The sequence below is a fragment of the Euleptes europaea genome, chromosome 11 (assembly GCF_029931775.1).
Source record: "Euleptes europaea isolate rEulEur1 chromosome 11, rEulEur1.hap1, whole genome shotgun sequence".
Lineage (NCBI taxonomy): Eukaryota > Metazoa > Chordata > Lepidosauria > Squamata > Sphaerodactylidae > Euleptes > Euleptes europaea.
Window position 1 is genome coordinate 17,958,834 of NC_079322.1, and position 14,116 is coordinate 17,972,949.

At 44.7% G+C, this 14,116-nt stretch overlaps 1 protein-coding gene across 1 annotated transcript in view; it reads left to right on the forward strand.

The window, feature by feature from the left end:
- The window catches only part of EGFR (epidermal growth factor receptor), a 199,133-nt gene that overhangs the window by 151,308 nt on the left and 33,709 nt on the right, over positions 1-14,116 (forward strand). Inside the window, exons 13-16 of the mRNA XM_056857997.1 lie at positions 1,895-2,027; positions 6,231-6,324; positions 7,999-8,156; positions 14,013-14,048. Coding sequence (XP_056713975.1) covers positions 1,895-2,027; positions 6,231-6,324; positions 7,999-8,156; positions 14,013-14,048 — 421 coding nt within the window. The remainder of the gene's footprint in view (positions 1-1,894; positions 2,028-6,230; positions 6,325-7,998; positions 8,157-14,012; positions 14,049-14,116) is intronic.

The following is a 14,116-nucleotide window of genomic DNA, read 5'->3' on the forward strand; positions in this document are numbered from 1 at the left end:
GAATAGGAAGAGTTTTGCAGACTTTATAACAAGGCTTGGAATTGTGTGAGACCAAGAAGAACAGAAAGGGTTTTGCTGTGTTGATTAAATGGGTGGGAAAGGGTGTCTCCTGTTGATAGCTAGCTGAGTAGGTTTTAGATATTGTGATGTCAGAGGAAAGGAGCATGACTCGTTGTTTGATCAGGGTGACTTGCTGTATTTATGTAATTGTCCACCAGTGGAGACTTGAATCATGATTCTTCTCTGTGATTACTTCCAAATTCTGTGTGTCGACACATGCTAAATTGTGGTGCCATATAGCTTAGATCAGGGGTGTCGAACTCAATTGTTATGAGAGCTGGATATGACGTAAATGTTACTTGGTCGGGCCAAGCCATGTCTCCTCCCCCCCAAGATCGAGAGTGGCGGGGTGGCTGCCTTGCCCGGCTCGTGGGCCGGATAAGAGCTCTCGAGGGGCCAGATCCGGCCCATGAGCCTTATGTTTGACACCCCTGGCTTACCGTATTTTTCGCTCCATAAGACACACTTTTTTCCTCCTCAAAAGTGAGGGGAAATGTCTGTGCGTCTTATGGAGTGAATGTGTGTGAATCCAGCCCCGGGGAGAAGGGCAAGGCTGCCTAGGCAGCACAGAGCAGTTTAACCTCCCCCCTCCCCCCGTGCTTCCCAGTCCTGAGGCTCAGCTGTTGGGCGGGGACCCGGCCAACAGCTGAGCCTGGGGACCGGGAAGCGCAGGGGGGGTGCGGAGGTTAAACTGCTCTGCGCTGCCTGGGCAGGCAGTGCAGAGCAGTTTAAACCCCCACCGCTACCCTTCCCGGGAGTCCTGGGAAGGGGGGCGGTGGGTCTTTAAACTGCTCTGCGCTGCCTGCCCAGGCAGCGCAGAGCACTTTCCCCCCCTTCCCATCCCGATGCTCCCGCCCAACAGCTGAGCTGGGGGGGAAGTGCTCCGCGCTACCTGGGCAGGCAGCGCAGAGCACTTTAAAGACCCACAGCCCCCCCTTCTCGAGAGTCCCGGGAAGGGGGGCGGTGGGTCTATAAACTGTTCTGCGCTGCCTGGGCAGGCAGCGCAGAGCACTTCCTCCCCGCGCTTCCCAGTCCGATGCTCAGCTGTTGGGCGGGACCCCCCCAACAGGTGAGCTGGGGGGGAAGTGCTCTGCGCTGCCTGGGCAGGCAGCGCAGAGCACTTTCCCCCCCTTCCCATCCCGATGCTCCCGCCCAACAGCTGAGCTGGGGGGGGGGAAGTGCTCCACGCTGCCTGGGCAGGCAGCGCAGAGCACTTTAAAGACCCACCGCCCCCCTTCTCGGGAGTCCCGGGAAGGAGGGTGGTGGGTCTTTAAACTGCTCTGCGCTGCCTGCCCAGGCAGCGCAGAGCTGTTTAACCTCCCCTCGCGCTTCCCGGTCCCCAGGCTCAGCTGTTGGGCCCAACAGCTGAGCCTCGGTACCGGGAAGCGCGGGGGGGGTGCGGAGGTTAAACTGCTCTGCGCTGCCTGCTCGACGGCCTGCTGGGAGGCGGGCGGGGCCGCACAGAGCCGGCTGGGCGCGTGCACCGGCTCGCGCCGTCCCGATGCGCACGCGCCCAGCCAGCTCTGTGCGGCCCCGCTTGCCTCCCAGCTGGCCGTTGGGGCGGGGAACGCCGGCTCGCTCCATCCCCACGCGCACGTGCCCAGCCGGCATTCGCTCCATACGACCAGTTTTTAGAGGACGAAAACAAGATTTTTTCTTGTTTTCCTCCTCTAAAAACTAGGTGCATCTTATGGTCAGGTGCATCCTATGGAGCGAAAAATATGGTAGATGCTCCTCTGACAGAAAACTTCTAAGAGACCTAGCTGTCATTTAATTTTTTTTTAAATTGTGGTACAGAGACTGACGGGTTTTTGTCTCTCTCTCTCTCTTCCAGCTGCTACAGGACATGTTTGCCATCCTCTCTGCTCAGATCACGGCTGTTGGGGCCCGGGGCCTTCCCAGTGCTTTTCTTGTAGTCATTTTTCTCGCAACCGGGAGTGTGTGCAGGAGTGCAACGTTCAGCAAGGGTAAGAGTCCACTCTGTGCAAGAATCGCAAAGAAGCTGTGTGGGGTTGCAGCGGAGCGCACAGCTTCTTGCACCCGTACAACCAAAGTCACGTCCTACATAGGTGACTCTTTCTTTTTACCCAACAGCTGCCGTCTTATGACTTAAAACAAAACAAGATTTCCTGGGGCAACTTAAAACACGTTTATTGCGCTTATAAGCATTTCTGGGCTCAGGCCGCCACCCTTCATCAGATGCAGTGAAGTGAAACTTCCATCAGCAAGATTTACTGAGAGTTAAAAAAAAAATTATGAACATTTGGTTATATTGGTCTGGCTTGTGACATTTCTGTCCAAAAAAGGGCTGTTTAGCTCGGAAAGAAGGCAGTTAAAGGGAGACATATTAGAGGTCTATAAAATTATGCATGGTATGGAGAGAGTGGACAGGGAGAAGCTTTTCTCCCTCTTTTATAATACTAAAACATGGGGTCATCTGCTGAAGCTGGAGGGTGATGGATTCAAAACAGGTAAAAGGAAGTATTTCTTCACACAATGCGTAGTTAAATTGTGAAACTCCCTGCCCCAGGATGTGGTGATGGCTCTCAACTTGGAAGGCTTTAAGAGGGGAGCAGACATGTTAATGGAGGAGAGGACTATCCACAGCTACTAGTAAACATGGATACTAGTCATGATGCATACCTATCCTCTCCAGGATCAGAGTAGCATGCCTATTATATTAGGTGCTGTGGAACACAGGCAGTACAATGCTGCTGCAGTTGTGTTGTTTGTGGGCTTCCTAAAGGCATCTGGTTGGCCACTGTGTGAACAGACTGCTGGACTTGATGGGCCTTGATCTGATCCAGCAGGGCCTTCCTTATGTTCTTATGCATATAAGCGCGGTGGTGGTTCACGGTAATCATATAATGCACATTTACTAACTGCAATTTTGCAGAGGCTTTTAAAATCTCTTGGATATGCTAAGGCAAAAGTTCACATAGTTTATTTCCCCATAGAAATATTTAGTTAAATCACATAAAAGGTCTCTTCAGTTGTCAGAAGCGCTTCCAAAGTTAAATCCTGATGCGGTGAAACTCAGCGGATCCAGTCCGTTTTTCTGTTCAGTCTATTCCGATCCCCCTCCTCACTGCAGCCTCTTTCCTGTAAGGTTTTTGCCTCATGATTCTGGGCATAGCTTTTTTTTCTTGTTCAGGATAGGTCTCTTCTCCCTCTTTTGCCAGCGGAAAAAGCTGATAAGATCCAACCCAGTATCTTTCATTTTGATCATGTTAGCTAGATCAATGTTTCATGCTGGTTATCATTTCTCTGCATAACCACATGAAATCTGTTATATGTAAAAAAAAAAAAGTTGAAATCCAAAGGGCTACTTCAAGTATACCTAATAGTGCAGCCATGCCCATTCACATATTTTTAAACATCAAACTGCTTTTGATAATCAGCTTTACACTGTTTGTAATGCTGCATGGTATTTGAGAACTGGAGGCACAATGCTTCCCCCCCCACCCAAGTGTGTGTGGGGATTCAGATGTGTTGATTCTTGGGATCCCAATCAATTATCATGACCCTGAAATAAAAAGAATTGGTATCAAGAAGGCCCTGACCTGGATGGCCCAGGATACCCTACTCTCTTGAGATCTCGAAGGCTAAGGAGGGTCGGCCCTGGTTAGTACTAGGATGCGAAATCCAAGGTTGCAATGCAGAGGCAGGCAATGGAAAACTAACTCTGAATGTCTCTTGCCTTGAAAACCCTGGTTGGGGGGGTTGCCATAAGTCAGCTGCAACTTGACAGCAAAAGGTGAAGTATGTAGTTGACTCTTCTTTGTTCTGTTTAACTTTCCTTTCTGCAGCTTACCTATCTACAGATGTTTTCTTTTTTTAAGTAAACTTCCTCCTGGTGACGTTTTGACCTACATGGCAAATTGGGTCTCTTCTCACATTACATTATGAGCATATAGAGTTTAATTAGTGGTACAATTACCTGACATGTAGTAGCTAAGCCATTTGTTTTCAATTTTCATACATCAGTGATTCACTGTGTGTGTTAGAGAAGGCATGAGTCTAGTTATCAGATCATTTCTGTTTAACTTATATAACGCACCCATTTTTTTTAAAGGCCGTTCTGCACCCCCACCCTCGTAAAGGTAAGAGGGAAAGGGGCAGGTTTGCTGCAGCTGGAGGAGGGGAGAGCCAGCTAACTTGACACTGCCTTCTTTGTGTAGGACGGGGAGGAAGGCTGTATATGGGCCAGTATCTACCCCTCCCCTTTGACCATCAGCAAGGGAGACAGAAAATAGTAAGGAGTAACAGAGCAAGGGAGAGGCAGAGTGGTGTAGTGGTTAAGAGCGGCGGACTCTAATCTAGGGAACTGGGTTCGATTCCCCGCTCCTCCACAGGAAGCCAGCTGGGTGACCTTGGACCAGTCACAGTTCCGTCCGTACTCTCTCAGCCCACGCAGAGGCAAACAATGGCAAACCACATCCAAAAGTCTCTTGCCTTGAAAACCCTAAGGAGTCGCCAGAAGTCAGCTGTGACTTGACGGGGCAGACTTACACCCATAGCAAAGTAAGGCACATGTGGAACAGTAAGTACGGTGAGGGGAGGAATCACTGGGGGCTAAAGTGTTTTTCACTTGTTCAAGGGCACCATGCCCAGTCTGTCCCCCTTCCCAGCAGCCCCTTCCCTTGTTCTTACTCTGCTGCTTTTGCAACATCCTCCTCTGAACCAGCTCCAGCCTCCCTTGTGCTTTTTCTTGCGCCTGGGCGCTTCTAATCTGCTGCTCAGTGCAGTCGCACATCATCTTCTCTGTACACTTTGGCGCAAGCTCCCCCAGGGCTGACTTAACCTATATTGTAGTTATATATTTTTTAAAAAGATTGATGTGGTTATTGGATCAGACATTTACATAAATACACACAACCCATGGCAGGTTCACATGCGGCCCCAGTACACAAGACGTAGGTGTGGGTAGAATGTAGGAATACTGCTGTGGTACACAAGATGTATGTGTGAGTAGGATGTAGGAATGATCCTCAGTCCCTGGTATACGAGATGTAGACTGTAGGAATGTGGGTAGAATGTGGGAATACTCCTTTGGCACACAAGATGTATATGTGAGTAGGATGGAGGAATGCTCCTCAGTCCCTCGTTATACAAGATGTATATGTGGGCAGGATGTAGTATTACTCCTCAGTCCCCTAGTACACAAGATGTATGTTTGGGTAGGATGTAGGAATACTCCTCTGGTACACAAGATGTATATGTGGCTAGTATGTAGTATTATTCCTCAGTCCCCTGATACACAAAATGTATATGTGGGTAGGATGTAGGAATGACCCTCAGTCCCTGGTACACAAGATGTAGAATGTAGGAATGTGGGTAGAATGTGGGAATACTCCTCTGGTACACAAGATGTATATGTGAGCAGGATGGAGGAATGCTCCTCAGTCCCTCGGTACACAAGATGTATATGTGGGCAGGATGTAGTATTACTCCTCAGCCCCCTAGTACACAAGATGTATGTGTGGGTAAAATGTGGGAATACTCCTCTGGCACACAAGATGTATATGTGAGTAGGATGGAGGAATGCTCCTTAGTCCCTTGGTACACAAGATGTATATGTGGGCAGGATGTAGCAGTACTCCTCAGTCCCCTAGTACACAAGATGTATATGTGGGTAGGATATAGCAGTACTCTGCAAACCCTGCCCCGCTCTCATTTGGCCTAGGGGATTTCACATTGGTTTGGACTTCCTGCCTGATCGTAAATTTGACAATAAGATACTACTTTGGCATTACCAGTTTCCTTGCTCTTTAAAGGTGATGGGGTTTTCTCTCTGGTTTCCTGGGATTGTCAATATGACAAATTCCACAGGGGAAGCTGTGTTAAAGTGCAGTCCTAAGCAGAGTTACATCCTTCTGTTGGAGGAAATGGACTTATGATGACACTGTAAATCTGCTGCAGCCAAAGTAAGTTTATGAAAGTTGCCACAATAAATTTGTTATTCTTTCATGTGCCTTGTGTCTGTTTGCTATTTCAGTATGATGAGTATCTTTGGGGTAATGGAATATCCTACAAATTTTTAGAGATGCCTAGCATGCCTGTTTACAGTTACTCTTTTTCTAGTGCTACAATATAGCCCTATGACCTTTTTGTCGTGTAATATGTTACACTTGGTTGTCACTTAAGATTTCCCTTCCTTCCCATTTCAGGGAGCCACGGGAGTTTAGGAACCTTTCTGAGTGTGTTGCATGCCATCCAGAATGCCAAGTGGAAAATTCAACGGAAGCAACTTGCACAGGACCAGTAAGTTAATGTGTGATCTTACAATCCTGTATATGTGTGTGTTAAAATAAAGAATTGTGTCCAACCAACAAGATAACAAATTGGGGAGGGGATGGATGGTTGCAGATGAATCTATTGCAGGGTCCCAAAACTAAAGGGCCTGCCATGTGAGCAGGGATCACAAGCCATAGTGGAGGGCTAGGAAGACCCTTGAGTCTCTTGCACGCATTTTGCGGAAATATCCAGACTTCCTGGTTGTTCCTTTGAAGATACAGAGGAGGTCCCGGGATTACTACCAGAGCTGCTTTCACACAAAGGATATCCCAGGTTTCAGTGACCCTACGGATGCTTTTTTCATGTTTCCATGTGATGTCGTCCTCTGTGCACAGACCATTAACAGCCTGTTTCCTCCACACACAAAAATCTGACTTATTTCAAACCTGTTTGGGCCGGATACTCTCAGCACAAGCAGTTTCTTTGTCTGAAGGGAAAGCAGCATTACTGCAGGACTTCAGTGTGGAGCATTTGTTACTGATCACAAGGGGCCAGTCCCTTGCAAGAAGCAGCATAACAGAAGAGTATTGCCTTCCTTTTAAACTGGGGGGAAGCAGTGTCCAGAGGTGCCTCTGTAAATATGTGGGTGTGTTTGTGTGTGTTTTAAAATAAATTAAGGCATTATTCCTATACAGTGTTAGACCTACTCTGTTGAAACAGAGAAAGTATAGTTATGAGTTAGTGGTTGGTCTTTTGCTTGTCCCATAGTGACATCCACATAGTTGTTCTTGAGAAAGAAGTTACAGTCAAAGCAATGAACATACTAGAATTCTGCAGAAACTTAAAAAATAAGACTTGTGTAATGGCAATGAACACATGAAGCTGTCATATAGAATCAGTCCCTTTGGTCCATCAAAGTATTGTCTACTCAGACTGGCAGCAGTTTTCTAAGGTCTTAGGCAGAGGTCTTTCACATCACCTGCTGACAGATCCTTTAAGTGAAGATGCCAGGAATTGAACCTGGGACCTGCTGCATGCCAAGCAGATGCCCTCGCACTGGGCCATGGCCCCTCTCCTCAAGGGAGTATCAGCTGAAAGTCTGCGTATGAGACTCTCAAGAATGAATTACATATTTGATTTTATATTTTTGTAAACTTATTTATTTTGTTAAGTTTATATCCCGCCCTCCACAGCAAAGCCAGGCTTAGGGCTGCGCCCAACCCATTTAAAAACATCATTTCATCAATAAAATATTCTTAATAAAAACATTGTCCCATAAAAATCTAATTTTGGCGCACTTATTGCAACGTATTACTACAGCAGATATACCCAGTCAGCACCCCCCACAACAACAGTAGTCTACCTAATTAGAAACAGCAATTTTTAATGTAACTAGATAAATATTAGCATATTTTATTTTCTGTGTGCTTTTAGCTTAAATTTAGAATAGGTGTTTTTTCTTGTTTTTGTCATAAATGTAACTAATGCCTTGCTTCTTACATAGGGTCCCAGCTACTGCACAAAGTGTGCTCACTTTATGGATGGACATAATTGTGTTAGATCCTGCCCTAATGGTATTTTGGGTGAAAATGATATCTTATTAGCATATTTTATTTTCTGTGTGCTTTCAGCTTAAAATTAGAATAGGTGTTTTTTCTTGTTTTTGTCATAAATGTAACTAATGCCTTGCTTCTTACATAGGGTCCCAGCTACTGCACAAAGTGTGCTCACTTTATGGATGGACATAATTGTGTTAGATCCTGCCCTAATGGTATTTTGGGTGAAAATGATATCTTAATCTGGAAGTATGCAGATAAAGATTCAGTGTGCCAGCTGTGCCATCCAAACTGTACCCGTGGGTGAGTAGAACCACTTAAAAAAAAAAAAAGATTGAGATGATGAGTTTAATTTGTGGATGTTAAAACAGGTTGGGATAATGTTTTAATTTGTTGCCTTTAAGAGCCCTGTGGCGCAGAGTGGTAAGCTGCAGTACTGCAGTCAAAAGCTCTGCTCACGACCTGAATTCGATCCCAATGGAAGTTGGTTTCAGGTAGCCGGCTCAAGGTTTACTCAGCCTTCCATCCTTCTGAGGTCGGTAAAATGAATACCCAGCTTGCTGAGGGTAAAGAGAAGACGACTGGGGAAGGCAATGGCAAACCACCCCGTAAACATAGTCTGTAAACATTGTCTGCTTAGTAAACATCAGGATGTGACATCACCCCATGGGTCAGTAATGCTTGCACAGGGGGCTACCTTTACCTTCACGGCACTAATGGGCTTAGGACCAGGGTACCTGAAGGGCTGTCGCCTCCCATACTATCCAGCCCCCCAGATAAGATCTGCCTCTCAAGCCTTGCTCTCTTTGCCCCTGCCTTCAGAGGTGAGGTGGGTAGTGACTAGAGATGGCATTTTAACTATAAGCCACCTTGAGCAGGAATCTGAAGTGGCGACATAGAAAGATCCTGAATAAATAAATAATAAACATACCTGCAACCAACCAATTACAAAGAGCTGCAGCATGAAAAGCATCATAGGGTCGCTCAGTGAAACAAGATTTAAAATAGACAGCAAATTCACATGCTGGTAAAAGAGAATAATGGTTCGGGCTGGAACTTTAAATTTATTAATATGCGATACATTTACAGTTATGGTTCATGTCGGGTTGAGTGATCCATTGTGCCCGTCGTCCAAGACATACCCCTCCCCCTGCACTTGGACATTGAGAGATTATTGTTGTTTTTGTTGAATTGTTTGGGTGTTCTGTATTTGGTTAGAGCCAGGATTTTTCCAAATGCTAAAAGCAACGTCAGAGCAATAGTCCCACCAATTTCCATCAAAGACCACCCAAATGCCTCTGGAAACCTACAGGGATTAAGGTGATGTCCATCCTCTGCTTGTCCTCAACAGCCAGTCCTGAAAGGAGTACCAACAGTGCAATCCAAAGCAGACTTACACCCTTCTAAATTCATTGATGTCAGTGTAACTCTGCACAGGTTTGCACTGTAAGTGTGAAGCCTTCCTCCAGTAGGCCAGGCTACAAATCGCACCTATCATGGTCGAGTTTTTTTTCAACCCATAAAACATCAGAGTACAATCCCAGCTAATGGAATCAAGATTTCAAACTAAATATACCTTTTTAAAAACCTCTAACTCATACCAAACTGGGCAAGAGTCCAGTAGCACCTTAAAGACTAACAAAAATATTTTCTGGTAGGGTATGAGCTTTCATGAGCCACAGCTACCCACTGTGAATTATCATACCAAACTGTGTAGCAAAGTAGTGTCACAGTGACACAGTGGAATTCTCAACTGCTCTAGCATTTCCACCATCCAGTGTTGGTTGTCAAAAGGAAGTCACGGCAGGTGAAAAATGAAGCCCCAGAGTGGCCCTTAGTTACTTGCAGGGAGGTCCATTGCAAAGCCCCTAATTTGAGAACCTCTTGAGTTGGAATTCTAGTGACATCCAGTGGACAATTTAGATAATTTATTTAAAGATTGCCTTCCTAATAGTATCACAGGATTGTTACACCAGAGCTTCAAACAGGGAGGTTTTGGAGTTTCATAATCTGATACAAGGGCTATCCATTATGTTAGAGAGCCCATACACACACTAAAATGTGTTAGTTCCATAACATTTCTCTCTCATGGCTTCCTCTAAAGAATCCGGACAATTGTGGCATGGTGAGTGTGTTGAAAAGAGATCCCTAATCCTCCCTGCTCACAGAATAAATAGTTTGCAAGATTCCTTTGGGGAGATCCAGTGTATATATGTCCTCATACAACTGTAATCAGAGACAATACTGTAACATATGGGATATCCAGCAAGAATCACAGATGGATCATGTGTTGTGAATTTTTTAAGTTAATATGAAACTTTTATCCCTTTGACCTAATGGAGATTTGAGGAAGGGGGTGTTTCCAAGCAGTGATGGGGGAAAGAAATCAGGTTGAAGAAGTGGCACTCATGCAGGGGGTAACTCAGTAGAACCGGAGACTGCATCCAGACTCTCTTTTTCATGATAAATGAGAAGCAGAGCACAGGAAAAAAGTAGCCCCCACCCCAAATCTTCTTCCCAGAGCCATTATTTCATTTTGCTCCATGAGCCTAGCCCAGGCACATGTGTATATTTCAAAGTCTGTAGTAGTAGATGACTGGGGAAGGCAATGGCACACCACCCTGTGAACAAAGTCTGCCTAGTAAATGTCGGGATGTAATGTCACCCCATTGGTCAGTAATGGCCCAGTGCTTGCACAGGGGACTGACTGCCTTGACCTAGCAGTAATTAGAGAACTGGAGAACTAGAGAACTCAGTCGAAGTTAAGTGCCCAGTTGGCCCTTTAGCCCTTCTTACTTCAAAGTACTTACAACAGGAAAAGAACTTCTAATTTTTGGTTCTCCCATTTTACACTGTGTTTCTTTGCTCACGTTTTATCTGACTCCCCATAACATATGGATCGTTTAACTACATTTTTCTCATATGGACAAGGACAATTGCCAGCTATTCTCTTTTATCATCTAAGTACAGTTTACACTTCACATTCACATCTTCCAGACATGGAATGTCTCTGCGAATCACTCCTCCTCCTCCTGTAGATACACAGAAATATGCAAATAATTTCTTCAGGAAGGCCCCCCCCCAACACCAAGATTGTGAATGGCAACATTTCAGTAGCTTAAAGGTCTGATGGATGTCCCAATATGTTACTTTCTTGCAAAACAGATTGTATGCAAGGACAAAAAAAGTATTTACCGCAATAATTGCACCTTGAGAATCTTGACGTAGAAAATGCTGAATTTTAACCATTGCCTCCCAGACCCCTGGAACATGCATTGCTTAAAATTCCAGCATGAGTTGAAATTGTGTAATATAGTAATATAGTGTGACGTAGTTTTGTGTTTGGGATAATAATATTGATTAAACAATTCTCATACTGATTACTAAGATAAGGTATGGGGAAGTCCTTTATTGTAGGTCTGGTTGGGTAACAATGGCAGGAGTCATGGTGAGAAGGAGACCTCTAATAATTTACAGCTTTATCGTGGGCAGTCTCTGACTGACAAGTCCATTTAGTTGTTGTCTATGTTCTGAGATCTTTTATATATAATATCTCTGGGAAGAAGCTTGCACCCTGAGAGACAGAATTCTATTTGTCACTTAGAAATTTAAACAAAACAAAAAATGTCCACGTTATGAAAAAAGACCCCAGGTAGACGTTTATTCCCAATGCCCTTGGACTCCCATTTCATTCATAGTTGTAAAGGAACCTGTTCTGTTTCATTCCGAGTCTCCTGTGAGAAGCCATAAATCTTCACAACCTAGCAGTAGTAAACTTAAATTGGAAACAGTGGGCTGAGGGAAAATCTTGTTAAAATTGTGATGGAAAATTGGCCCTAACCAGCTGTGTCTGTACCCAGTGAATTAAAATTTATGTACATGCAGATGAAAACCTGCGTTCATGGCGACCTGTGAACATAATAGTTTCAGAGATTGCACTAGCCTTCATTTTTGCAGAAAACAAAGAACTGTATTTCAGAGTCTCTGGCAGTAACTGAAGTCACCTTAACATGCCGCATTTCTTCTTTCAGTTTCTAAGGAGCACTGGAAAAATAGTTCCAAAATGTCGCAGGTTATATTTTTACTTCAATAAAATGTTAGGTACTTTTCCTGTGCTTTGTCATAAAATTCTGTGCCGAGGGCTCTATTATATGTTATGGTTTCTTCCTTATTTTAAATTACTTGTTTTCTTTTGTAAATATACCTCCAGAGAGCCAGCGTGGTGTAGTGGTTAAGAGCGGTGGTTTGGAGCGGTGGTCTCTAATCTGGAGAACCGGGTTATTCCCCACTCCTCCACACGAAGCCAGCTGGGTGACCTTGGGCTTGTCACAGCTCTCTAGAGCTCTCTCAGCCCCACCAACCTCACAGGGTGTCTGTTGTGGGTAGGGGAAGGGAAGGTTATTGTAAGCCGGTTTGATTCTTCCTTAAGTGTTAGAGAAAGTCGGCATATAAAAACCAACTCCTACTCCTACTCCTACTCCTCCTTCTTCGTGAAGGAGGTTAGCAGGATGGGAAGAGAGGCAGACTTTAACCTATTCCTTCCCTGTTGTTTTCTCAATGAAAAAAGGGATTCTACATTATGCCGTACACAACTTTTAACCTCACTGGGGGGCAAATATGGGGTACCTGTTAAGTTTTACTACACCGGAGTGTAAGCAGATCCATGGAATCTGGTTTACAATGATGCATGATCAGGAAGCCATTCATATACTTCAGGCCTGGGCATCTGCTTTAGCTGTCCTTCACCTTTACAGATTTTAAACTGTAAACTGTTGGGAAAGGGTGGAATATAAGTCTAACAACAACAACAATAATAATAATATCCCAACTTCATATATACACTGATAGGGATCAGAGCTGGCAGCAACAGACCAAGAAAAGGATCTTAGGGTGGCAATGGACAACACAATAAAAAATGTCAACCCATTGTGCAGCTGCTGTAAAAAAGGATAACTCAATGCTGGCCATAATTAGAAAACCAATAGAGAATAAAACTGCTGCCATCATACTGTCCTTATATAAATCTATGGTGAGAGCACTCTTGGCATATTGTGTACAGTTCTGGTCACTGCAGGATATTGTTGAGCTTGAGAAGGTGCAGAAAAGAGCAACCAAAATGATCAGGGGACTAGAGCAACTGCCCTAGGAGGAGTGGTTAAAACGTTTAGGGCTGTTTAGCTTAGAAGGGTAGACATGATATAAAGATCTATAAAATTATGCATGCTGTGGAGTGAACAGGGAGATGCTTTTCTCCCTCTCTGACAGTAATAGAACACGGGGTCATCTGTTGAAACTGAAGGGTGAGAGATTCTAAGCAGACAAAAGGAAGTATTTCTTTACGCAACACATAGTTAAATTGTGGAACTCCCTGCCCCAGGATGTGGTGATGGCTGCCAACTTGGAAGGCTTTAAGAGCAGAATGGACATGTTCATGGAGGATGGGGCTATCCATGGCTAATAGTCAAAATGGATACTACTCACGATGCGTACCTTATTCTCTTCAGGATCAGAGGAGCATGCCTATTATATTAAGTACAAAAGTGTTCTGTTGTACAGGATGGACAGCTGTGTCGAATAGGCTGAAGTCTGGTATTGAAAGGCTTCGCCCTGACCATTATTTCTGTCTCTGGACGTTTTCAACCACTTGCTTTCCTGTTATCGAGAGCGCTAAAAGTGAACATTTTGTCCACACAACACAGCAGGCTTGTTGGTTCCTTTCATGTAGACTGGGAAACAGTTGTCTCTTTGTGATGGGTTTCTTTGTAGGATCAGGATGAACAACCTTTTTGAAGTTAGTGAACAGGGAGCACTTTTGAAGAGACGGCATTTATACTTGGGGGGTGGGGGGGAGTAGAGCATCCTGGACTGTACTGGAATAATGGATCTGAATAATGTTCTGGCATTTCCCCTTCTCTGTACGCTTCGAGACATTGGAGTCTGAAATTGTTCCTTCAGTACAGTATATCCTGACCTCCACACAAAGGCATCTGGTTCAAAGCTCTTGATGTTTTCCCAAATATTTTATTTCCTTAGCAAGCAGATTGTCTCAGAAAAATAAATCTTTGGTGTTCCTAGGCAACATTTAAAATGTCCACTGAGGAGGCTGTGTCTGTAGTCTTATTAATTTTGCTGTATGCCCCCTCCCCTTTTCTTTTACAGATGTAAAGGGCCAGGGCTTGAAGGCTGTCCCAATGGGTAAGGATTGTAAATTAATTATATATTAACAATGAGCATAATGTATACATATGAGTGTGTGTATGTGT